General features: G+C 41.5%; 1 protein-coding gene across 1 annotated transcript; it reads right to left on the bottom strand.

The window, feature by feature from the left end:
- Window positions 1–764: 764 nt before the first annotated feature.
- Window positions 765–26,688, bottom strand: Aida (axin interactor, dorsalization associated). Its single transcript, XM_021172939.3, has 10 exons — window positions 26,543–26,688; window positions 20,078–20,147; window positions 18,382–18,435; window positions 17,923–17,977; window positions 11,103–11,166; window positions 10,759–10,862; window positions 8,139–8,261; window positions 5,927–6,049; window positions 2,569–2,686; window positions 765–2,481 (listed from the first exon to the last, which is right to left on the bottom strand). Exons 1-10 carry the CDS (start codon window positions 26,650–26,652, stop codon window positions 2,385–2,387), a joined length of 918 nt encoding a protein of 305 aa, XP_021028598.1. The 5' UTR covers window positions 26,653–26,688; the 3' UTR covers window positions 765–2,384.
- Between the last annotated feature and the right edge of the window lie 166 nt (window positions 26,689–26,854).

The following is a 26,854-nucleotide window of genomic DNA, read 5'->3' as shown; positions in this document are numbered from 1 at the left end:
AGTTATTCTATCATCATAAAAATCATCAGAAATATGTGTAGAAACCTCAGTTGTAGCATTTCTATGCCCTTCTGAGCCAGTCTATTACCGCCTTTCCTCAGCCCCATCTGATGAGACATCCTGTGCTACAAAAGCCTGTCTACGGATGGCACAGAGGACAGGATACCTCAGTTGAATCAGACTCTTCCATTTCGAAAGTTCTTGTTTCAGAAGTCCCCTCCAGCTGTCTCTGTGTTGAATAGCTAAAGCTGGTTAGCAAGGAGCCACACCTCGGCTTGAAAGCACCTGTGCTAGACTGCTAGCGACAAGGCTATTATTGCTCAGTACAATGGAAACTCAACTTGTGAAGTGGGGAGTGCTTTTGTGTTCACTGCTTTAAGACAATCTTGTCATTCAGGTCTAAATTAAAGCTGAGCTTTAATTTTTGTTTGTTTGTTTTTTTTGGTTTTTGTTTTTTTTCGAGACAGGGTTTCTCTGTGTAGCCCTGGCTGTCCTGGAACTCACTCTGTAGACCAGGCTAGCCTCGAACTCAGAAATCCGCCTGCCGCTGCCTCCCAAATTCGAGGATTCTAAAGGTGCACCAGCAGTGCCTGGCGAGCTTTAGTTTTTAACATCATGTTCCACTAAAGTGCTTTATTAACCCTGATGGCAGGCATTTGTGGCTCATATATGCCATGCTGTGTGAACGATCAGTGCTGTAGCACAGAAAATTACCACCTTGCTATTTGTCTTTTATGATCTGTAAGAAATGAGAAAGGACAATGTACAGTCTTTGCTATGTTTTAATAATAATAGGTTTTAAGGAATTAATTTTTATGTCTAGTCAGCAATATCAAACAAAATGTACTGAGCACTCCCCAGGTACAGAGTACTGCCAAGTACCTTAGACCCTTTCATGACAGCTACAACTCTTGCCCCAGGAGCTTACAGCCTGAGGACCTACAACTCAAAGCCTGAGTGGGAGAGTGAGCTAATTTAAGGCAAAAATCTCCTCCCCCTAGAGCTATTATAGATGGGATGATTTTAGCATTTGGAACTACCCAATTAAGATTAATTTGGTTGTGGATTTTTCTCAGGTTGAACCTGAAATACAGTTTTTATTAAGCTCTACCTAGTAAACAGTGGCCTAGTAGGTGCTGAATGAAAGTCAAGACTAGATCTCTTGAAGGACAAGTTTAAAACATCTTCGTTGTGGTTACTTACTTGAAAAAGCAAATATATTGAATGGTGTGATGAGGTTATACTATTAAAAACAGCCCCAGTATTGACAGTGCAGCCCCTCATTCACTGTTCATTGACATGTGAATATTAAAATACATGGCATGTCTAACCCACAGAAAGCCCCTCATGAATCCTAATGTTCTGTGTAACAACCATCCATCATGTGCTTTCAAAGTTTTATTTATGCCTTGTTACACCAAAAGTAAATAGTCCATTCAAAATAAACTAGTGACCTGCATATTTTCATATGGATGAATGACTGTATATCTAAATAGGAAATAAATGGCAATCCTATCTACCTATATTAAAAAAAAATAGACAGTCTTTCCAGATTTTTGCATACTAAGGAGAGGTACGGGGTCTTAAGGTCTCACAACGGGTGGTCAGGAAAGCAGCAGTTATCCCGCAACATCTTGACATCTGACTCAACTGTTCCTAAATGATACAGTTTAAAAGATACTGTAAACACATTTTAAAATCCATAGTTATTCTGAGATGGTTCCAACGTTAACCCTAGAACTACCAGAAAGAATTAGCAGTACAATAGAGAAGAAAGATAATCCACCTGACTATACATGTGCTCTCTTCAGGAAATCAATCTGGTCATCCGGGGAACACTCAGTGTGGGACGCTCATCTGGCCAGGTCACACTTTCTATGCAGGAGACCCACGGCACCAGGCTAGATCTCTTCTAAGGAGACTTTGCTAGGCAATGTAACTAGTCCAGTTTCTCTCAGAGCAGTTCTACCCACTTCAACTCACAGCGTGGCATTGAAACCAGAAAAGCATACTGGAGCAGAAGTGAGCAGAGATGTAGACTCTTGCACATTCTTATTGCTGCATTGTCTGAAGTTCTGCACATCTACAACAGTGCTGTCCGGGAAACAGGGGAGTAGTGGCAATGAGAAAATAGACTGTTCATTGCACAATTAATAGAAAAGTGAAATGTTTCCAAATCTACAATAAACCTGTATCCATAGGAGTGATAGGTCAGTGATGTGCTGAACTTCTGTTCTAGGGTCCGGCTGTGCAATAGACTTGCTTGGTCAGCTGGCACGGGTAGGGCTCACTTCCTGCCTGTTGAAGGGTGATTATGCTACACTGAGCTATGATGGGTTCTGAGTGGTAAAATTCACACAAGTTCTTGGTTATTTGTATCAGGATCATTCCTTGTGCAAACTTTGATGTAGATGAAGATAAAGTGGTTTCTTGGTCAACAATTGCAATTTCTTTCTTTTAAAGTCAGTGGGTTTCTTGTATCTGAAACCACAAAAGAAAGATTATTGTTTAAAATATTCTGCTTGATTGACCCCTAAGTTCCATTCATTTGCTATGCCCAAAACTTACAGTTCTATTACGATTGGCCCAGGTTTAATTTCATCCATCTCCATGAAGGCAAAACACTTAGTGCTGGTAAACCTCTTTTTAGGCTTGTAATGTTTGAATTCAAAGAAAATGGCCGCACCTAAGAAATTGAAAGACATATAAACCACAGGCAGCACCTTCGGTGTTAATTAGCTTTCTTTACTCACCAGAAGCAAAGGAACCTGTTAAATACAGTCTGTTGAGGTAGGACTATTGGCTGCTAGGGACACCACCACAATCTGCTGTACCTAACATCTCTCCATATCAACTAATTCTACAAAGTCTAGCAAACCTTCCTGAGCAAGACTGACCCAAGACTAAATCACTAAGGAATATCGAGTAGGGTAAGATTGCTCAGTGGTTAGAGCACTTGCCATGCAAGTATGAGGACTGGAGTCCAGATTCCCCAGAACCCATTTGACAGGTGGCCACGTTGGCCTGCCTACAATTCCAGCTTTGAATGAAGAGACAGAACTCCTAGAGCAAAATGGTTAAGAAGACTAGCTGTGTCAGTGAGCTCTGAGTTCAACTGAGAAATGTGTCTCAATGAATAAGAAAGAATAATTGAAGAATACTTCCACTGTCAGTCTTGGGCCTCCATATATATGTGCATACAAGTAGAGGTGTACCTGCATATACATGTGAACCCACACATACAAACTCATGTACACCACTGTGCTAGATAGTTTTATGTTAGCTTGATGAAGTCATCGGAGAAGGGAACCTCAAAACAGGAAACGCCTCCATAAGAATTTTCTGAGACAGGGTTTCTCTGTGTAGCCCTGGCTGTCCTGGAACTCACTCTCTAGACCAGGCTGGCCTCGAACTCAGAAATCTGCCTGCCTCTGCCTCCCAAGTGCTGGGATTAAAGGCATGTGCACCACTACCCAGCTATAGGGCATTTTTAAAAATTAGTTATTGAGGGGGAGGGCCCAGTCCACTGTGGGTGGAGCCATCCTTGGACTGGTGGTCCTGCCTGGTGCTATAAGCAAAAAGGCTGAGTAGGCCACGAGGAGCAAATCAGCAAGCAGCACCCTCCATGGCCTCTGCCTCAGCCCTGCCTCCAGGTTCCTGCCCTATGAGTTCCTGCTCAGACTTGGTGATGAACAACGAGATGGACGTGTAAGCCAAATGAATCCTTTCCTCCCAGCTTGCTTTTTATTTTTTTGTCACGGTCTTTCTCTGCAGCAATAGAAACCCAAACTAAGATAATCACATGTAGAAAAAAATTCAAACAAAACAAAACAAAAACCCCAGCAAAGGAGCACAGCCTGCAGAGATGAAGTGCACGTGTAATGTGCTGGGCAGACTGGCAGCCACGGCTCCTTTTAAAACATTCAAGCTCGATCAGTTTTGCTTCCTCCTAAAACAAACCCTGATATCTAAATAACATGAGTTACACAGTGTTAACAGTTACTAACGCCTGCCTTAGAGTCCTAACTAAGCTGTGTGTTTTACCCCCTGCAACTGCTGACACATACATCAGGATGTGCTATGGAAGGAAGGGTAGAAAGGCAACAATAATCAAGCTGATTGAATCGAGTATAAGGAAGTTACAGCGTTATACAGCTACAAAGACTGACAGTTAAGTTCTTTATCATGAAGGGAAAAACAGCTAAGATTAGGGAAATAAGTTACCTCACCAGTGTAACAACTGGTTTCTAAAAATGGCCTGGAAAACAATACAAGTTCATGTCTCACTCCTTATTTCTGCTGTGACCATGATAGGTGCTGGATCCTATCTTTAAAAACTGTAACAGACATCTACTTTAGTGACCATACACCTTCTAACTGATGTTTAACAATGTTCTAAAATGTGTCAACAGTCCTGGCACTTGGGTGCAAACAGGCATCTCACAAATCAAGCAAAAAAGCTCAGTCACTCAGGACACACTAGAAGGAGAGACAGGGAGGGAGAAATGGGCACTGGCCATGTACTTGCCTTCACACAAAAGTATGACAACAGTCAGGCTACTGGGGACCAACTTCCCTAAGCACAGGACCCTATAGACCCATAGAGTTGTAGATCTCTTCCCACTCCTACACCAACAGCAGACACACCTAATCAAAGAGACTCTGGAGCTATCAGGTCACATGTCTTGAAAGCATGGCTTGAAACCCTGAGTCCAAACAGGTCACCATCCTTCTTACTGTATATCATAAGAAAACAAGATGTCTTGGTATGCAGACTTCTGCACTCCACACAATTGTTAAGAGAAATGAAAACTTAGAATGTGCAGAGATGACTTAAAGGTTTATAAACAGGAAAGTTAATGAACTATAGTGACTAAAGATTAAGTACAAATCTGGAGAAGAGGAGCAGTGAAGCCCTGATATGGTTCAAGGACTCAACAGCGTCAGGACAGAGAGCCGTGAGGAGTACCACTGTCTGCCCTTCAGGGCAGAAATGGATCTAATGCAGCAGGGAAAGCCAGCGGGTTAAGGCACACTCGGAGTTGCAGTCTCTTCCTTATTAACCCAGATCACTCGGACACATACTCTTCTAAGGGGGTTTCAAGTTCTGGAGTCTATCAATGACCTGAAGGATTTGAAAAAACACTTGCTGGGCTGCACCATGCTCCTCTATCAGAGGCAGGGGGCTGCTTCTGCTATAGCTCTGGCTTTGAGAAGTAAAGCGTCACACTCCAGAGGCTGCAGGAATGCTTTCTAAAAGGCATTGACTTCACACACACTTCCTGCAGAGCTTGGCATCTCAGAAATTGCAGTTGAGCCTCAGGTTCTCTGCAGAGAACACTGACGACAGTGGGCAAATGGCAACTGCTAATATTTACTGTAAGGATCTGGGCTAAAAGGTGGCTCTTTTTCATCTTCCCTCCGATGAACTACATGTTCTGCATTTTTCTATCCAGTGCAAGTGGAAGGAAAGGGTTATGTGTGTGGGCACGTGCAGAAGCAAGAGGTTAACATCAATATCTTCCTCGATCAGTTTTCCAAATTGCTTTTTGAGACAGGGTTTCTCTCTGAGCCTGGGGCTAGACTGCCTGGTCAGCAAACCTCAAAAATGCACTCATGTGTCATCTCCCAGCACTGGCAGGCTGTCATGCCTGGCTGTTACATGGGTGCAGTGGGTTTAGCACAGGTCCTCCCACTGAGCCATCTCCCAGGCCTGACATTTTAATAGTAAATAACTTATATTCTAGTGCCATTATACAACCAGATAACACACCACCCATTTTCAACATTTAAAAAACATGACTACTTGGATTTCTTCAACTGTGCAGGTGACACTGACTTCTGCCAGATGTGGACTATGATAGGACCACTGTGTACACACTCAAGCGAGTGCTGCCCATAGGAAGAGAAGATTATGGTCACAAACCTTTGGTTAACTTTTCAACATGTTTCTGGAGCTCAATGTCCACATTAAAGTGAACGTAAGTATCTTCTTTCCTTGAAGCCACAGGAGTATCTTGTACAGGAGTTAAATCTATGCCATTCAAATCTAGAGAGAAACAAGTTTCCACCGATCACCAAAGGCCACATATCCTGCAGAGGTGGAATAGGGGAGGGATTCTGGGGCCCTACCTAATAACTGAATCTATGAATGCTAAACTATAAATTAGTTTCCCTGGTCTCTGCTCCCAACCCCCACCTCCTCTTTGTTTTTGAGACAGCCCTGACTGTCCTAGAACTCCATCTGTGGACAAGACTGGCCTGGAACTTAGAGATCTGCCTATATGTGCAGGGGCCTGGAGCTGCTGTGGTCCATGGGTGTGTGGAGTGAGCTGAACTGAGAGGATGGAGACCACAGGGTTGGAAAAATAAGTCTGCAGGAGATCAAATTTGATCTTTAAGAAGGGAAAGAACTTTCTGTTTCCTGAGGACACATATGTGCAACAAAAATCTGGACTTTATATACTCTGCTACAATGCGGCCAGTCCTCAGCTGCTATTTCCCAACAATGATCAAGGGCATGGCTGGAAAGGCCTTAAATCTAAAATGAAGTCAGAATTCCTCAGTTGTATTTAAGTCAGATGGGCATGGGAGCTGCCAAAACCAAAACAAAAGGAAACAAAGCCAAATAAGCAAAAACAAAATAACCAAACACACAAAAACCTCTCTTTCATGAGTGAAGAAATTTATACCTTGTACCTACATTCTAGTTATGTTTCCTAAAACATAACCTGCTTTACTACAAACAGATGGTATACTCAGTTACTGGATATGGCTTTAATTTCCTGGACCCAGAATCCCCACTTAATCAAATTCTGCATTAGGCTTAACAAATAAGTGTTTATATATTTATTATTCAACAAAGATATTAATTTGATAGGTCCATCTGATTATTTCAGTTCTTAAAGGTAATTACACAAAATCATGTTTTCAGCTCAACACACATGCAAAGGTAACTTAATATTCACTACATATCATTCAGTATTTCATAGTTAATTCAAAAATATCTTCCTGAATGAGTGATATCATTCTATAAATGGTCTCTCAAACAATGTGCAGAGTACATTACTTTTCACACTTGATAGCTGGTTATTCTTAAAGCAGCAGTTCTCAACCTGTGGACTGTGACTTCTTTGAGGATCACTTATCAGATATCCCGCATACCAGATATTTACAATATGATTCATACAGTAGCAAAATTACAGTTATGAGTAGCAACAAATATAATGTTACAGTTGGGAGTCGCCACACCACGAGGTGTGCACTAAATGGTCCCAGGTTAGAAAGATTGAGAACCACTTACTTGAAACGATTACCATTCGTTATCACAACCATGGTCTCTGCTTATTCAAATTTTCTCTGTGGCTAAATTTCTTTTCATTGTTGCTAATGAACCTATGGATCTGGGCTTATTTCTACAAGTGATGCAAGCTGCCTCCATTTAATCTCAGCTCACATCTGGTTGTCTGGTTAGTTTTAACCTGCAACATCAAGTTAACCACTTGTATTAACTGTGCAGTCACTTCTTGACAATGATGACGTGACTCTTATGAATCAATAATAATATTCTTAGTAATTTTTTTTCAAACAAGGTCTCTTTATGCATTCTCTAAAGTTTTTTAACAACGCAGGGGGAGTAGCCAGTTTAATCACACTTTCTAACTCTGAAAATATCCTTTGCTGTCCTGCAATGGCTCTCAGGGACTGATCTCCATGTTGACCCTCCACTTCAGTATTCACCTTATGGAAGCCTGCTATAGGAATCAAAGGGCTATTCAACCTACATACCTGTGGAAAAGGAGGGTATTTTCTTAATTCTGTATTCTGGAAACTGTCTCTGCTGCTAAGAGGACTGTGCATGGCTAGCTAGCTCCCTAGATGGGTCTGGAATATTAAGTATAACAAGAAACAAGGACAAGCTCAAAAGCAAAAGTGAGTCTAATCTATACATTTAAAAATATATTTATTAAATTATCAGAAGCATTCACTGAAGGACTAAAGATCAGTTCTGGGGACTTCCTATCATAAAGTGAATTAAAGTGAGCTCTACAGACAGAGGAGCCAGGGGTCTACAACCTGTTCCAAGTGGAAAGCAGCATGGTGTCTGTCAGAAGGACACCCACACGTGGGGCTCTGACCTTTCACGCTGACTGTGATGTAGGGATCGATGCACTGCCCCGCATCTTTCAAACCAATTTTCTCAATCCTGATGGTGAGTAACGTCATCCCTGGTTCCGATGGCAACCGTGGCAATAAAGTACCTGGCAACAGAGGAACCACAGTGACAATTAGGCCATCAGAAACACTTTCAGCAAGCAGAAGAGAGACACAGCTCCCTCGTAACTTAGCAGCCAGGCAGGCATTACCAGTTTGCTTTCTAGCAATCTCAAACACTGTATTATTCCTTTTTGGCTTTTAGGATGTTCTTAGGTTCCTTATGGACACTCTGCGCATGTGCCACCATACCTGGCTTGGTGTTATTCTCTGGGAATAAATACTTAATTATATGCAAGATAAATCTGAACTCCATACTCCACAAACACCATAAAAGCAGAATTATTACGGCAAGCTCATTCAATGTTCATGTTACTAAGGAAGCCTAATTCTAAGCTATCACAAAATCACTAAGGCCATCCACACAAACCACATATCCAGTGCACTCGGAAAGACACATACTACACTTCACTATCAACTTCTAAGAAAAAAAAAAAAGACAGGAAAATCTTGTTATTCTGAAGCCTGACAAGTTTGTGAGGCTGAAAAGATGGCTCAGCAACTAAGATAACTGGATGCTCTTTCAGAGGACCAGGGCTCAAGTCCCAGTACCCACATGGCAGCTCACAACCTCTCTAACTCCAGTCTAAAGATATCTGTTGCCCTCTTCTGGACCTTGAGGGCACTGCATGAACATGGTGCACATACATGCAGACCAAAAACAAAACAAAACAAAACAAAACAAAACAAAACAGGAGTGGCTCACACCTTTAATCCCAGTACTCTGGAGGCAGAGACAGACAAATCTCTTAAGTTTGAGGCCAGTCTTGTCTACAAATGGAGTTGTAGGATAGCCAGAGCTACATTGAGAAACCCTGTCTCAAGAAACAACAAAACCAGAGTGGGGGAGATGGCGGGGGGGGGGGGGGGGGGGGGAGGCGGTTGAGAGCAAAGACCAGGAAATCTTTTAGTTATAGTTTATAGTTTAGTATTCCTAGATTCAATTACTAGGTAAGTTATTAAAGCCGAATTTGCTGCTCTCTTCCTCATTCTATTCTGGAAGAGCAATTTGAACGTTGGAAATGTTTCCATTCACCAACTAAACTTGAGTGGGTTGGGAACATGGCTTGGTGTCTAAGAGTGCTTTCTCAGCCACCTGAGTTTGAAACTCAGCGCCTTAGTAAAAAGCAGCTCATGGCTGCACTGGCAAGTGAGTGCTGTTGTAGTCCTCAGGCTTTTGGTTTTCTGTAGTGCTTTACTTGATTTAATTTAGGTGTGGAGAGGCACTGATCTGGCTGCAGCTCCTCTGGTCTCTGAAGGTCAACAGGGCAGCACACCTTTCTGTACTAAATCATGCATTTGGATTTTCTCCTTTCTGAAGGGGGTGCTAAAATGTCCTTTCTTTATTAAGTTGTAAGAGATCTCTAATATGTTAGAAAAAAAAAAACAGTTTAAGAGGGTTTTTTCCTTTAAAAAAAAATTCCTGTGCTGAAACACAACACACACATTTAAAATGCCTAAATTTTAAATGCAGCTTGCTGAGTTTCACATCTCTGTTGGGGCACCAGAGCATGAAAGGGATGACCGATGAGCTAGGGCACCTATGGTCCTTCTGTCCCCATCAGGCCTCTAATGACTCTCCCAGAAGCCATCAAACACTGCTATTGTCACAGACCACAGACCACAGACAGGCTGCTTAGATGAGCCTGGTCTCTAACAGTGTCTTCTATGAGAATTTCATGCTAAGATAGCCAAATTTCTTAATAACTTCTTTCATAGCTGGTGCTTTTAAAAAGTCTCTATAAAATTGTGTTGAACTCAACAGTAATAACGGCTAGTCCACTGCAGACACCAGGCATGCATGTAGTGCACATACATACTTGCAAGCAAAACACATGAAATTTTAAAAACGAGTAAATGTAATAATAACATTTAAAAAAGAAAGAAACATCATTCTTCAGAAGCAAGGCAGACTAGAATCAATGTCTTGTACCTGAAAAAGATCACCAGTTGGAACAGCCACTGTGTGTAATCTCCCTGAAGTTACTTCTATTCATAGGTAAGGAAGATCTTCACCCAAGCTTGTCCACAAATACAAAAGGCTCAGTGTGTATCCTTTATTCCTCTTAGGTAAAGGTACCCCAGCTACAATTTGGTTAAAGACTGATTAAGTACCACAGACACAGGCTGATACTGTGGGCCCAACGCAAAGCCTACTTGCAAGGCTGACCTGTGGCTGGCATTTGGCATCTTGGGTTTGATGAGGACTTCCATCTGCCTCTGTTCATCCCTTAACCCCTCACTGTTTATGTGAGCTGTGAATGCCGGTGAATCTCAGCACATGTTCTGAAGACCACTAAGGCAATGATCCTTTCACACTATGTACCTAAAACAACCACTAACGGTGACCTAGCCATGAAACTCTGCCTATGGTTGTCAAAGGCACTGGAGAAGTTTTCCTTCCTCTCCACTAGAAAATACCAAGGTTAAGTTCCACATGTCCTGCAGGATAAAGCAGTGCATGTGCCACGTAAAGATGCTCACCAGGAACTCTAGCAGAGAAAGAATCAGGAGGTCCTGCTCCAGCACCACCTTCTTCATCTTCTTCAAATTCCAAATTCTCTTCTTCACCAGGTGCTAAAATACGTCTACGTGGAAAAGAGAGAAGAAAAAAAACAAAAAACCTTAAACAATGAGCTATAACACTTAGTACACCAACAAAGCCGCAAAACTGTATTCCACAGGATAGTATTTTACGAGGTTGACATAGCGTTACCAATGTTGATATCAATCACTATCAATGATCCCAAAGTGTATAAAGCAACAACAGACGTACCTGAAAAGCAGGTATAAAGAAGACAGTAAGGGAAGAATATATATATGAATACCTTAATGGAATAGGCTGAACATCAAATGGGAATTCTTTATTATATGTGAGAATATTCTTCAGGACTATAATAAAAAGACAAAGAAACATGAATTTTTCTATGAAAATCAAACATTGTAGCTCAGAGCTAATCTTTTTTATCAATTTTGCCCAGCACATTTAAGTGTATTTTTAAACCCCCAGACTCTCTTTCCAGAGCCCCTGTGCACTCGTCTGCAGAGAGTCTGAGGGGACTTAGCTCCAACCCTTTGTCTACTATGTACAAGATCCTGCGTGAGACACGGGGCACCTTCTCCGCTACTGCTTTAATTAAAGGACTGACATTAAAGATGACAATCAGAGACACAGGAACATATCCTATGCTGTCTTAAGTTTTCTCCTCGAAAACTTATCACCAAACTGATATGGTTTGTGTTAGCATGGTTCTATTTATCATATTCCTTTTATGGTAAAACTTACTGTATATCTCCATACATTACAGATATAGACAAAGTAGTATTTATCTTCAAGAGAAGTCTCTAGACAACATGGTCTTGTGTCCTGGCTGTGGTTGCTCGCCTCCCACAGCTCCCTTTGGGCACATAAGATAGAGGGAGATGCTTTGTGATGCTGCAGAAGTGAGCTAAATAGATAACTCAGGGTTTTACTTCCCGCCCTATAGGTCCACATAACAAGCTACAAATTACACGTAGGTGAACCCACAGTCTGAAATAGGCAACACAAAAGGCCCTTGTGTCTTAGTGCTCAGCACTCAGCCTTTAAACTTCCAGAGGGCACCAGTGGCAATGGCCCAGCATATTCCAATGACTGTCGGTTGTTGGCCAACTTCTTCCATGTGTGCTGAGGCACAGTTCTCACTGACTTGCCCGCTCTCGCTTTAGCTCCTACCCATACTGTTCTACCGTATTCCTTCCTTAGCAGCTGTGTACTCACTGCCCACAATGGTTTACTCTCCTAGGATACAGTGATCAAGAACCCCTAAATGAATCTTAAACCAAACTCAAGAAAAACAGACAACAAACACGTCCACAAATAGGCCAGATATCATATAAATATGAGCACGCTAGACAGCAGAAGAGCATCACACCATATTTTATTCTGTCTTGAATAAAACTGGCCTCTCAATGTCATAAAACTACAAAGGTTTGTGGCAGAAAAGCTATTCTTTTGATGCTTCTCTTATGATAAAGTTACGTTACATATTTTAACATATTACAGATCTAGACTCAGTAGAGCTTATCCTCAAGGGAAGTCTTCAAACATGAATGCTGGTTGTGGATAGGTTTTAGACTGAGACATACACTCGTCAAAACTCCCATTTGGACCTTAGAGCAAACTCAAGAAAAACAGATAACAGATGCCAAGTGAAGAGGCTCATGTATGAATGTGGTTATTGATAGGACGGACACACAGGAAGCTGTGTGACTAGGAAGAGAGATGGCGGAGCAGCCAAAGTCCACAGGGTCAGTGCTTCAAAACTATGTTGTAAGAAGTCACTGGAGCTATGAACCAGGATAGAGCATTGTCTCCGGCCACTCTGGGGTCAGAGCTTTCCAGTATTCCAGAAGAAGAAAGAGCAACAGTGGCTCAGAGAAGGAAGCAGAGCTTTGGGGTAGGAGTGAGGAGCTTTTTTTTTTTTTTTTGAGACAGTTTCACTAAGTATCTCAACCTAGAATTCACTATGTGACAGTGTCCTTGACCTCATGACAATCTTCCCACCTTAGCCTCTTGAACAGACATATCTGACCACATCTAGCTTGAGTCTGGCTTCTTCAAATAACACAAAGTTTACAAGCAAGACAAAGTTATCAGAAGACCAAAGTAGGTTTAAATAAAATCCCAGCCCTGCAATTCCAATGATGAACACTTGCATAACTAAGCTAAAGTAATGTGCCTTCCCAATCCTGGCAAGGGAATGCCACTTCCTTCCCAGACGGTTAGATGAAGAGTTAGGTAGAAGCCTGCGCTGCTCTGCTGGAATCAGTCCTCACCACAGTTTTCCACTCTCGCTAACTAGAATCCTACGTTTCCTCTCTCACAGAGAAGTTCTGCCTTTTCTAATCATAACAATATCCCTTCTGAACTTTATGATTACAACAAACCATTACCTCAGTAACCAGCAATTACTCACTCGGTATCATGGTAAACACTAAAGATGGGAGAAGATGACAGCATTTGTCATTCTTTTAGATATGACACAGAAATCATGTCTTATAATAATGAGAAAAAGCCAACCCTTAAACATATAAAACAAGTTGAACACTATATTAGTTATAAAGAATATTTTCCCTTAGGACAGAGGGTTTTATGTAGGTCAGGCTGGCCTTAAACTCCCTACATTGTTGAGGCTAGACTTGAATTCCTAATCCTCTGCCTCTGCCTTCAGAGTAGAATAATTACACAGAGGCATGTGTTACCACAACTGCAAATATTTTGCATTTTGTAAACTTTTTTTAGGTATCAGTGCTTTGGACAGTATTAACTTAGAACTGGAGAGCTGGCTCAGAGTTTAAGAGCATGTACTATTCTTTAACCACAATTCAGTTCCAAGCACCTACTCAAGGTAGTTCACAACCACCTTTAACTTCAGTTCTATTGGATCTGAGGCCCTGCTGTGGTCCCCGAAGGCACATGTGCTTCTATAAACAACCAACACCAGGAATGCTCCCAATGGCCTGCTTCCATAAGCCAGGCTTCACGCATGTGTCTCTTGGTATATTTTATGTACTTTGAGTGTGTGCACTGTGGAAGTCAGAGGACAACTTTTGGAAATAGGTGTTTTCTTTGCACTATGTGGGTCCTGGGGATGGAACTCAGGTGATCAGGCTTGGTGGCAAGTGTCTTGCAGTCTGTGAGCCATTCTGCTCTCCCCAGAGCTCACTAAGTGTTTTCCAGCTCCTTAGCTAGGACCACTCACACGAGCCTTCAGCTTCAAGCACTCACAAGCAGTGGTGCCCTCTCCCACTGAAATCCAGAGCGCCCAGCCCTTCTGACTGTCGAAGTGGACCTGCCATCACCTTGTAGTTCCCGCTCTAAAAAATGACACATGTGGAAATTCAACACATGTTCTTCTAGCAATGTATCACTTCACGGTAGGTAAAGATGGAAAACTACTTTCATTCTCAATGTCTTTTTAAGCTATGTAAGAAGATTCCCTCGTAAGACACACAAATCTATTGAATACAGCACAAACCAAGTTTATCCTATAAACAAAGCACTGCATAGACTGTTCATGGGGAACCCAAAGGCTGTTTGTTAGGACTCAGAAGAATGGGATAAATAGGAACTAGGGAAATACAGGGCAGATTCTGACAGTGGGTATAAGAACAGCACAAAGCGTAGAGGAGGAGAGGTCGTTAGTTGAGGCTAAGGAGAACACAGAAAGCTTTCAAGAAGGTGGGATTTCTGTGGTGCTCTAAAAGACGGCTATTGGGGAGGACGTAGGGGAAACAGGCTGGAGTAAGCAGTACGTGCTGAAGAGTAAAGTGAAAGTTACTACAATTAGTACACTCACAGACAGGAGCTCAAGAGACTCAAACTCTAAGGAAAGAAGACATTAGCAAAATGTGCCACCTCAGTCTAACACACTGAGAGCTGATGTTATTATTTTCCACAGAAGGATCATAACCAAGGGACAGCTTGACTAAGAATATTTCACCTAAAGTGTCGTTAAACACTGAGTTGCAGAGAATATTTCTGATAGAAATAATTCCTAGGTGCCCAACTTTGATAAACTAAAAATTACAGTTTGTCCTACTGAGGTAAAGGAGACATAGCTATGCTCCTTCCAGAAAAACAACAAGTCAATCATCCAGAAGCATGAAGACTGGTCCAGCAGGTGGCTCAGTGTGTAAGGAGCCTGCTGCTAGGTCCGAGGTCCTACACGCTGTCCTGAAGTTATCCTCTGATATCTACTCAGACCGTTAGTGAGCCTTCTACTCTTTCAGATAGATAGATAGATAGATAGATAGATAGATAGATAGATAGAGCCTTCTACTCTTTCTCAGTGGGTAAGAGCACCCGACTGCTCTTCCGAAGGTCCAGAGTTCAAATCCCAGCAACCACATGGTGGCTCACAACCATCCGTAACGAGATCTGGCGCCCTCTTCTGGAGTGTCTGAAGACAGCTACAGTGTGCTTATGTATAATAAATAAATAAATCTTTTAAAAAAAAAAGGATAAGATAGATAGACATAAAACAACTTTTTTAAGGTCAAGAAGTTCAAATGAAAAGCATTATATTAATTCAAAATATATTAAAATATATTAAAATGAAGGCAGAGCTAGTGGTAAATTACTATATTTCCTGTACTTTGGAGGATAAGACAGGAGAGAATTGAGTTTCAGACAAGATTGAGCTACACAGCAAGGTCTTGTCATCTCACCAAAACAAAGCAAAATAAATCTAATATAAATCTTTAAAATAAAAACAAAAGCCTTAAAAAAAAGCAAGCAAGAGGAACAGCAAGTCACTTTTAGTCTAATATTCCACTAAGGCATGAATCAATATCGTCTTAGGTGTTTGAACTAGATAGAAATCTATGGCATTTAGGATTAACATATCCAAGACCCACTCCTTATATCAGCAAGCACAAGGGTATAGACAAGTGTCAGAGCTGTCATCAACAAGAGGCAGCGCAGAGAACTTCTCCAAATGTCAAGTCATACAGCTGATGACTCTTAAAAAACAAACAAACAAACAAACACAAGAGAGGGGGGAGGGAGCAAGCAAGAAAGAAAAGCAACCAATCCAAGTTCTTTGAGGCACCGGGAGGACTAACAGAAGATGATTACAGAGAGGTACTGGGAAACAGTATCCAGTCTTCATAGATCCCACCTAGCATAAGGTTCCCCATCTATCCTACCCCTCCCCTTTGCCTCATCTGCAACCCTAAAGGACCAACCAAGGCCTCATTCCTGTAAGCCACATCCCCAGCCCTCTGCAAGATTCTTAAACTGTGTTTGAAGCAAACAAAACCCAAAAATCCTAACTGAAAATAGTAATTGTAAGAAGCAGAATCCTACAAGTTTCTCTGACCAAGCCACCCTCATCCCGACGACAGCTGTGACCTTGCTGCATTTGTCTGTTTGCTTCTGTGTGGCTCTGGGGGATGCTTCTCACATGCTGGGTATGTGCTCTACCAAGAAGAACACTAGCCTCAGCATGACAATCTTCTTATTAAAGCCACCAATGTGTTTTTCTCCAATATCTTATATATAGCCAGTCATAGAAGACCAAGTATGGTTCCATTTGTATAAAATGTTCAGAATAGACAAGTCTATAGATAAATTAAATCAATGGTTGCCTAGAACTGGAAACTGGAGAAGGTCAGGATTGGTAGGGAAATGAATGATGCTAGTGGGTACAGGGCTTCTGTTGAAGGATACTATGAAAGTATCCTAAAACTGACTGTGGTGATGGCTGCAAAGTCAAGACAATATAAGTAGAAATCATACTTCTATGATATATAAATATCATCTCAACAAAGCTACTAATAAAAAAACTTACATAAAGTATTTGTTAATGCTTTTTAAAGAAATCATAAAAGCTCAAGGCATGAAAAAATGTGGTCAGAAAAAATTAAAACCTTTTACATTATTTGATTGGCATCCCTATATATACTGAGTACAGGTAAAAACTATTTAGGAATATAAAATTACAGGTCTTGTAACAAAAAGGTTATAGTCTGTATTACATAAAGTAACCAAGACTATTGAAATGACACAGTTCACCATAATTCTTGCCACATGCAGAAGGATCTTGCTCTGAGGAGATGAAATCTGATCAGTAACAATTGTGGAAAAGCCACCAGAATCACAGCAGATCTGTGTCCTGTGTTCTCTACTGCTTCTCTCCACCAACTCAAACAAAACAATAGAAACCTGACTCGTCTTGGTACAGACTCTGCAATCCTTTGTGCCCTGGTCCTTCCCTGACAAGCACATTTCACTTCTTTAGTAACTTACATCTGTCTGCCTTTCTCAGACTTGCTGTACGCTGGGAACTGGCAGCTTATGAAACACCCAGGGTGTGGAGACACCAATAGGATTGCACTAATAGTAACTCTGCTCCCTGGATTCAGGCGCTGCCCAGCGACTAAGGGCTGCAGAGAGACAGGGCTACTCACGTCATCTCATTCCTCAACTATACAGTGAGAGAATGTGACCACAGCAAGACTTTGTCATGTTCTCAATGCTGATTTTATGATTCCCTACTTAACAGAAGGCTCTGAAAACTGTTCTTCCCTGTTTCCAAACACACGTAGAGCCATGCAATACCGTCTCACTGTCATATTCACCTCTGCCCATATTGCAGACATTTCAAGAAAGCAAATAGTCATCTGAACCAGGCAAAAAGAAAAAGTGAAAAAAAGTGCTAGCCTTTTGAGCAGCATCTTAACCACCAAAATATTTGAAGAAATTACTTCCTTCAGAAAGTTGTAAAGGAAGAAAACTTGTTGTCTCAGAAAATACTCAGCAAAGGAGTATTTTCTAGCAAGGCCTGCAGCAGGCTACAGTTCCATGCCATGTAGGATGGACAACATCACTACCCACAGCTTATACCCATCCTTAGGCTCTGCTGGAAACACTTTCCTAAGAAACTAGTGTTTTATAAAAGACACCAAGACAGAACAAAGGCGAATATATATTTACATCAAATTGTAACTACTACAAATATTGCAAGAACTTTAAAAAGGACTCAAAAGATTCTATATAATTAGCTAGTAAGAGAAAAACACCATCTATGCTAAATAGTGCTAATATCTACAATGAATTGTTTCCCTAAGAGAGACCACAGAGTACCAGAAGATCAAACTTACTTGGTTCTAGCTTCTTCAGGTCCTCCAGTTTAAACTCTTCTTGGGACTGTGTGGACTAAATTTAAAATATGCACATTACATCTTTTTACTACAAAGATTTCACTGTACCTTATGTCTCTTAAGTGGCAAAAAACAAATCATTAAAATTACTCAAAAACGATTTCTTGCTTTCAAATTAGAAAATGAAAAGTTCCAAACTGGGTTTTGTTTGTTTTGCATTACTTGGAACTTTCAGGCTAAATGTAATAGAAAAAAATTAAATTTCTATCTTTGACTTCTATAGTTTACAAAATATGAATTAACTCATGTAAGTATGCATGCTACTGATAAACTCCAATAATTGTTAAACTCTTCTGAGATGACACAGCTTTTGGCATGAATGCCTAATGTTTCCACAGAACAATCATATTAGAAATTTAAAACAAAACAAAACAAAAAAACAATGAAACACCTATTTACCTGTAATGCTGCACTTCGCAATTCCAAACATGTCGCAATTTTGCCTATGGTTTTCTGTAGGGAGAAAAAATTTAAAAAAACACTTTAATATAAAATAAAATCAGGAATTTTTTTAACTAATAAGATAAAATGTAAACTTTTCTTCGTGTAGAACCAAGAGCTTTTTATGCAGAAATGCACTGCACTATATCACAATAGGCATTGTTCACAACTGTTTTAAGAAATGTCACCCAACCTCAGTTGCTCTTGAGGTCAAAATGATGTGCTCTACTAATATAGTGCAGAACCCTGACTAAGTACCTCAAGTCTAGACATGCCAGAGTCCAAATACGCTAAGATTAAGCACTGAGGAGCCAGATGGCCCAGGGAACAGAAGGGAGAACCATGTTAGGTGTGCAAGCCTGCCAACCTAAGCGGTGGGGGGTGGGGGGGTGGGGGGAAGGAAAGTGCCGACTCCTGAAGACTGTTCTCTCTCACACAGACCTTAATAATTAATAATTTAAAAAAAGAAAAGAATGAAGCAGCCAGGCAGTGGTAGCGCACACCTTTAATCCCAGTGCTCAGGAGGCAGAGGCAGGTGGATCTCTGAGTTCAAGGCCAGCCTTGTCTACAGAGTGAGTTCTAGGACAGCTGGGCCTACTGAAAATAAGCTAAGTCTAACTTCAGACTAAAATTATTAGCACTCGCTCAAAAGCTAACTGTTCATACTTAGTACAGTATAGAAAATCTAGGTAAATGCTATTTTACTTTGTCATTGCCTAGGGAAATTGATAGCTCAAAAGATCACTACGAGAAAACATAAAAAAATAAAGTAATTGTGCTATAATGTATTCAATTTATATAAGGAAAAATTAAACATATACAAAGAATATAGTCTCACCTAATCTAGACTTAATTTTTTTTAATATCTAAGTAACTAGTCATCTTCTGCATCTTCTGTCTAACTGGGGGCAAGGGAAGAGAGAGAGAAAATGAAGAGATGCGGGTAGAGAAAAGGACAGAGATAGAAAGGAGGACCCTAAAAATATACAACAAGCATATAGTACTGAATTAACATTACCACTTAAATTTGACTCAAAACAGGGAAAAGCTTTCTAAGTATCATGAGTCAGGATGCTCTAGGTAGAATCTTACCTGAAAAACCCTACTACACCAAGCAGGGGATTCACTGGAAGGGAGGACCTGGCAGCTTCCCATTGGCTGTTACAACCGGCTGTCACACTAACAAAACTACTGAGAACTCAAAGGACTGCTCAGTAAACTAGCCATGGGCAGACTCAAGTGAGAACCCTAAGTTCTCCAGGCATGGAGATTCTCCAGGCATAGGCCGTTAATCCCAGCACTCATGAGGCAGAGGCAGATGAAATGCTGTGAGTTCAAGACCATTATGGTCTACATAGTGAGTTCCAAGATAGCAGGGTTCTATATTGAGAGATTTTGTCTCAAAAACAACAAAACCCCACCAACAATGGACATGCCAAAATGGACCAGGAAAAGCCCATGAGGCCGCAACCTCACACAAAGAACTAAGGTAACTAAGGAATACTGAGAACAGGGCAGTCTTGCCCAGGGAGGAGCACACCAACTGATTATCCAATAGCAAAGGTCATCCCTGAGAGCATGCACACAGTAACATTATAGCTCTTTCCTTATCAGTGGGAATCACAGGCACCTAGAGATTGCTTTATTACCGTACCTTTTGTTCTTCTGTAAATTCAGAATTATTGTGTTGAGCTTGGGCCTCCTTCTGTAAGTGTCTTGCTAATCTGTAAGAAGAAAACATTGTTTAGAATTGAAAGCAAGCAATCTCAGCAGCAGCAAGATGATACAGCTCAATCTTTTAAATGCAGGGAAGCACATGCTTTGTTGTAATCCTGTCAGTCTCTCGCCCTTAGACACAAACTGTAAATACACTACAGTACATTTTCACTGTATTTCCCTGGGCAGAGCTGGAGCTAAGACAGTAAAGCAAAGTGCTAAGGCTGGGGAGGGTCTCACAGAACATCTAGTCCAGCTTTCCTTAGCACCAAGTTTCTCCTGCAACTAGACAGAAGGCAGTTATCCAGATTCAGTATGGACTGTACCACTGAGCACCAATAGCTGTACTGACTAGAGATGTTTTACCAATCTACTATCAACTTGCTGACTAGTCCAGACCCAAATTACATCCATGACAAAGTACAAATTACTTTATCAAAATTTACTTGTAAAGGTATTTATTTTGGGGAAAAAATCCCAACATTCAAAAACAGAAGTCACTGATTACCCAATTATTATCTTACTGTAAAACAGCAGCTATGGGCTGGGGAGAGGACTTCCATGAGGTATCATGACCCAAACTGCATCCCCAAGGACCACATGAGCCAACTTTCCCAAGTTGTCCTCTGACCTACACACACATAGTATACACATGCCTGCAATAGCAGGTAGGCCCTCTGAGTGTTTTCAAGGTTGGATCAATGCTACTCTACCCTATTTGTTAAAGAGTATAACAAAAAGGACTGACATTTAAACACACACACACACACACACACACACACACACAGAGAGAGAGAGAGTTCAGTTTAGAGAAAATGGTTCGAATAAGGAGTTTTCTTGATAGATGTAAACATAAGAATATGAAGAGATCCATATCACTGGTCATAAGAAAAAGCATACCAAATGACAGGTAACCTTTCCCAACCAGAGATGAATCTATATGATTTAAAAAATAAAACAAAAGGAGAAAACAACAGGTATTGGTGAGTGTGGGAAAATATCAGGACTCTCATTCACAGCTGATAAAAAACCAGAAAATGGTACCAATCATATGAAAAAGTTGGTGGTTTGCCAAATAATTAACTACAGACTCACTACATGACCTAGCAATTTTAAACTACTAGGTATACATCCCAAAGAGCTCAAAATATATGTCCACATGGGATATTTTTTACACACACATGCATTATTCACAACTGAAAAGTAGAAGCAACTAAAATGCTCAATGACTAATGACTGTAAAAACAAAATTCGGGACACCCATTCAATGAAGGACTTGTCACTAAGGCTGAAGAAAGAGCTCTGCACTTAAGAGCACAGGTTACTCTTGCTGAGGAGCCAGGTTCAATTCCTAGCACCTACTTGGCAACTCACAATGATTGTTAACTCCAGTCCTAAGGGATAAGCAGCCCTCTTCTTGACCTCTGTGGACAGCAGGCACACATGTGGTGCACATATATACATATGGACAAAACATCTACACACAAAAAACATTTTTTAAAAAAGAAAAAAAAGACTGAAATTAAAATAGTGTGCTATAATGTGAACTTAAAAAATATGCTAAATGAAAGAGGCCACATTAAAAGACTATGATTCCGCCGGTCGGTGGTGGCGCATGCCTTTAATCCCAGCACTCGGGAGGCAGAGGCAGGCAGATTTCTGAGTTTGAGGCCAGCCTGGTCTACAAAGCGAGTTCCAGGACAGCCAGGGCTACACAGAGAAACCCTGTCTCGAAAAACCAAAAAAAAAAAAAAAAAAGGAGACTATGATTCCATTCACATGATAAATCCAGAATAACATACCCATTGAGACAAGGAAACAATTAGTAGCTGCTTCTACATATTTATTTCCTCCCAAAGCTTTCCCCTAAAGTGATAGTCATAAGTTCTTATGAACTTAATATTAGTGAGACAAGATATATGGGAAAATTAATATGGCCATTTTTCTTGTTCAGGGAACCTTCAGAACTTTATATGTGCAAGATAGTTCAATGTTTAAAAACAAGCAAGAGATCTAGATGGTACACAAAGACTTTTAGAGAAAAAATATACATGAAAAGATATTCAACGGTATTAGTCATTTGTGTAAATTAAAACCACAGCAAGATATGCTACACACCCTCTAGAAGGGCTGTAACTAGATTGTAACAAATGCTAGGTATGTGGAAAAATGAAACTTCCCATTGCTGGCAGAAATATGAAATGATATACCTACTGTGGACAATAACTTGGGCGGTTTCTTTTTAAAGTCACATATTTAGCATAGGTCCAGCAACCCTACGCATTGGTATCTGTCTTCATGAAAGGGATAAAGATGCATGGTCACATGAGGAATCACATGGGCTGGAGAGATGGCTCAGGGGTTAAGAGTACACACTGCTCTTGGGGAGGATCCAAGCTCAGTTCCTAACCCCCACGCCAGGCAGCTCAGAGCTACCTGTACCTCCAACTCCAGGAGACCCACATTTCTGCTCTCCAAACGTCAGGTCCCTGTACACACTTGTGCACATCCCCCATAATTAAAGATAAAATATAATTTTGAAAAAGAATTGCATGGAAATGTCTAGGGCAGCATTGCTGATAATAATAAAAATGTGAATGTCCACTAAGTAGTGAATGGGCTCACAAAACATGGTGCAATTATATAACATAACATTTTGTTTGCTAACAAATCATGAGACATGTTAATCTTAAAGATTTTGCTAAATAATCCATTACAAAACTGAGTTAGGTAATTGTTACATGGACTGTCCAAGAAAGACAACCTCATGAAGACAGATCATAGGTGAGAATGTGTTGGGGACTCAAGGATGCAGTATAAATGCAGAGGAGCACAGAGAACCTTTTGGAGGTCATAGAAATGTTCTAAATGCAGCCTAGTGACATCCCCACAAGTTGGTAAATCTAACTTAAAAAATCATTACATTATGCATGTAAAATGTGTCAGTTTTGTGGTGTGTAAGTCATGTCTCAATAGTTTTAGTTGTTGATGGTAGTGTTTTGTGTTTTGAGACAGGGTCTCACTATGTAGCCTTCCCTGGCTGGCTTGGAACTGGCTGTGTAGAAAATGCTAACCTCTAACTTGCCTGCCTTTCCTCCCAAGTGCTAAAATTTAAAACAAACAAACAAACAACAAAAATTATTTAAAAGCTTAGGTAAAAATACACACAGACACACATAAATGTGTGTGTGTGAGTGCAGCCAAATTTCATGTGAATGCAATCCTTAAAAAAAGTGAGACCTGATTCTGTGCACTGAAAGAAAACCTACACCCTCTGGGTAATTGTATGAACAAAGCAAAGAGCTGGTTAGTACTAATGATAAGAAATTAGTCCAATATTATTCTCGAGGAACTGGAGAGATGGTTCCACAGTTAAGAGCACTTGCCGCCAATCCTGACAATCAGGGTTTGGACCCCAGCAGCCACGTAACTGGCCAAGTATCCCTAGCACACCTGTAAACCCAGTTCTGAGGAGGCAGAGACAGTGGCACTGCTGAAGTGTGCTAACTTCCAGCCTGGCAGAGAATATTCTGGGAGAGATTTTTCCCTCAGAAGGAAAGTGGAGTGACAGAGGGTATCCACTACACACACAAGTGCATATAATTCATATAAATGCAAAGCAGTCTATGGTATCCTACAAAGGTGCCAACAGGGAAAACAGGACTGCTCTCAGGAAGTGTCTTAAGTACACTTTAAGCCCATAAGTGACTGACAAGAACCTTATCATCTCTATAGGCAGAAATTAGTGTGCCTCAACCATCTATAGTGAAGAACTAGGTTTTCTCTCCACCAGTTCCAGGCGGATATTCTGCAAATAAAAAAATTACTGTGAACAGAGAGGTGAGATGACCCAATAGATAAAGCTGCCAAGTCTGATTACCTCAGTCAATCCCTGGGATAGACATGACCGCCACATATAAGCATCAGGTACACATGTGATATACAAAAATATATCCAGACAAACCACTCATACACATAAGCTTAAAAACAAAATATAATATTCTTAAATTGAGAGTATATAAACAATCCCTCCAGCATGTCACCCATAAACCAGCCTCCATATGTTGTATGACTATGAAGACAGCACGGCCACCCAATCAAAAGGCTTAATTATCATAGGCTTCTCCCTTCATTTTTTTTTAAAGATTTATTATTTATTTTATATGTAAGTACACTGTAGCTGTCTTCAGACACACCAGGAGAGGGAGTCAGATGTCATTAAGGATAGTTGTGAGCCACCACGTGGTTGCTGGGATTTGAACTCAGAACCTTCGGAAGAGCAGTCAGTGCTCTTAACCACTGAGCCATCTATCCAGCCCCTCCCTTCATTCTTGATATCTGACCAGTGACTACTTGTTAGCATTATCATGATCTTCAACTGGCCTTCTTGGCTTCTGTCTTTCCTCCCAAAGAGTGTGTTAAAAAAAAAAAATGAGAAAAGGCAACGTGTTCCTATTTCTGGTAAATTAGAAAGATGTAAATTTTTGGCTTCATTTATGTGAAGCCTGAATGCTACAAAGTTTAGCCCAATCGCCACATTTCTACTGAAATCTGACAGTGTAGTTTGACAATTACAGAAAGGGCATTCTGCAGCTCTCTAGTACAGTGGTCAGTGTGGAGACTCAACAAAGGATTTGCATGTGCCTGTTACTCTCATTCCCACTGAGCAGCCTGCATATTTAATTTTCCTTTGTAATTTCAATTAGACATGGTATTCTTCACTCTCCATTGGGAGGTCTGCTGCCCTGTACCAACAGCTGCTAGATCCCACTGCATCACAAGTGAGAGAGGTGGCCTTATATTTCAGCATATGACACTTTCATTTACTATAGAGGGTGATACTTACAGATAGATACCCATCGGCTAACTGATCAAGGTATAGAAGGGTATATTCTTCAACAATGGAGGGAATCTTGACACTTGTCCAGTTTATTTATAGAATTTCTCTATCATTGTCTTATCAAACAAAACACTTTATTATTAACTCATATACCAGCAAAAAGGCACTGGAATTATAAAAACAAAACAAAACCCAGAACAACCCTCACCCAGCCTCCCAGATTTCAAAGGTATCATGTTGTGACCCCAGTTTTCTAATTTTCTAAAAAAAAAAAAAAAAAGAATTCTACCCCTAGTGGGCAGCTACAAAAACAAATAAAATCACATGAGAATCCAAAACAGACATAGCAAAACACCTAGAGCACTGGGTTTTTTAATCTATAGACCACTCTATAGTTAAGATGGGCAGAGAATAGCTATATATCCAAATTATCTTACAGACTAGACAAGTAGCTATTGTAAGGATAGGAGTTTTGTACCAATCCTATATTATTTCCAGAAAGGGAGATGAGAATGGTTTCAGTTTGAGAAACCTCCAACAATAACTTACTTTAAAACCGAAAATTTATGGTAACGGTTTGCAAACAATAGCATTTTAATGGCCTGTTACTTTTAGTAGGAAGTCCAAGATACTAAGCAATCTGATTATACATAGTTTTGATTTTTTTTTTAATTGTAAAACCATCCCTAAAGCTTTAATGGGAGGCAACAGAAAGACTTGGGTGGATGAAGGAAACCAGTCCTCACATGTACCCTGAGGCTATCTATACATTGTACACAGGAAAAGGGGGAGGGACCCAAAGAGGGAGTGGCGGCTTCTGTGCCTGGTCTATTAATTCACATTTTGCTCCCCTCTATTCATATCCTGCACGGACTCCACCCAAAGCAGCCAAGCGAGAGGGTGGGTGGGACTCACAGCCTAGCAAATAACAGTCCCAGAAATCGAAAACGAAATCGAGTTGGAATTGTGAAAACACCGCTCATCAGAAAGAGGGGTGGAGAAGGAGCAAGAGTGTATCGAGTAGGGACCCTTCTCTTGGCAGGAGAGGGATCCCTGGCCCTTCTCGGGGGCAACCTCTCTACTCCCGCGCTAGCACATCCTTCCTCTCCTACACGTGGAGAGTGGAAGACACACACGCAGAACAAGGCCACTCATCCCCGGAACGTGGGCGGAGAGCACAGAAGTATTCCCTAGGGATTTTCAAAGACAGATTTTTCCTGGAGGGGTGGCAACCTGGGAGAGGCGCCGGGAAGGAAAGGAGACTGCCTTCAGTGCCCAGGACCCGTGAGAAGCTTGATGGAAATAAGGAGAGAGCCACTTAGGGCCCCAGCTACCTGTTGAATGGGCCCGGCCCTGTGCAGAAGGAGAAAGATGCGAGAGCTTCCCCAGAGGGCGGGCCAGTGGGTCCCTAAGCAGCCAGAGCCGGGCCCGTGGAATCTCAGCCCTGGTGCTTGCGGGGGCCCCACCCCAAGAAGCCTGCGCTGCGGGACACGGGGATGCGAGACGCGGGCAGAAACAAGGGGAGGCGACCCGCCTGGCCAGCTCCCGCGTTTAGTCACTCACATCTGATACTCGTCTATCGCCTCCACCAGCTGGCCCCAAGAGTCGAAGTCGGCGCCTCTCCTAAGACTGGCGCCCCAGCGCTGCAGCAGACTCCGGGTCACCTCCGACATGGCCGGTCCCCGCCCCGGCCCCCTCCCGCCCCTACCCCAGCAAGGCCAGGCTCTAGGGCGCCATCCTCCCCGGGCTTGGCCCTGACATTAACAGGGCCAGGAGGAACCGCTAAGGCCACCACCGCCACCCGCCGAGGAGCCGCCCAAACCCATTTGCCGCCACAGCCAAACTTTGCAGCTCCAAGGCGGCCGCCCCGCCGAG

Source organism: Mus caroli, unplaced genomic scaffold, assembly GCF_978045245.1.
Source record: "Mus caroli unplaced genomic scaffold, Mus_caroli_1 scaffold_1, whole genome shotgun sequence".
In the NCBI taxonomy this organism is placed as follows: Eukaryota; Metazoa; Chordata; class Mammalia; order Rodentia; family Muridae; genus Mus; species Mus caroli.
The sequence above is the reverse complement of the archived record's forward strand: the minus strand, read 5'-3'. Positions and strand labels throughout refer to the sequence as shown.

Bases quoted from the DNA above. Each gene is read 5' to 3' on its own strand.
- Aida (XM_021172939.3), bottom strand. From the start codon at position 26,652: ATGTCGGAGGTGACCCGGAGTCTGCTGCAGCGCTGGGGCGCCAGTCTT. The intron at 17,978-18,381 runs GTAAATAGGTGT...TTTTAAATTTAG, and splicing joins TGCGAAGTGCAGCATTACAG to TCCACACAGTCCCAAGAAGA. The intron at 2,482-2,568 runs GTAAGTTTTGGG...TTGTGGTTTCAG, and splicing joins GGGCCAATCGTAATAGAACT to ATACAAGAAACCCACTGACT.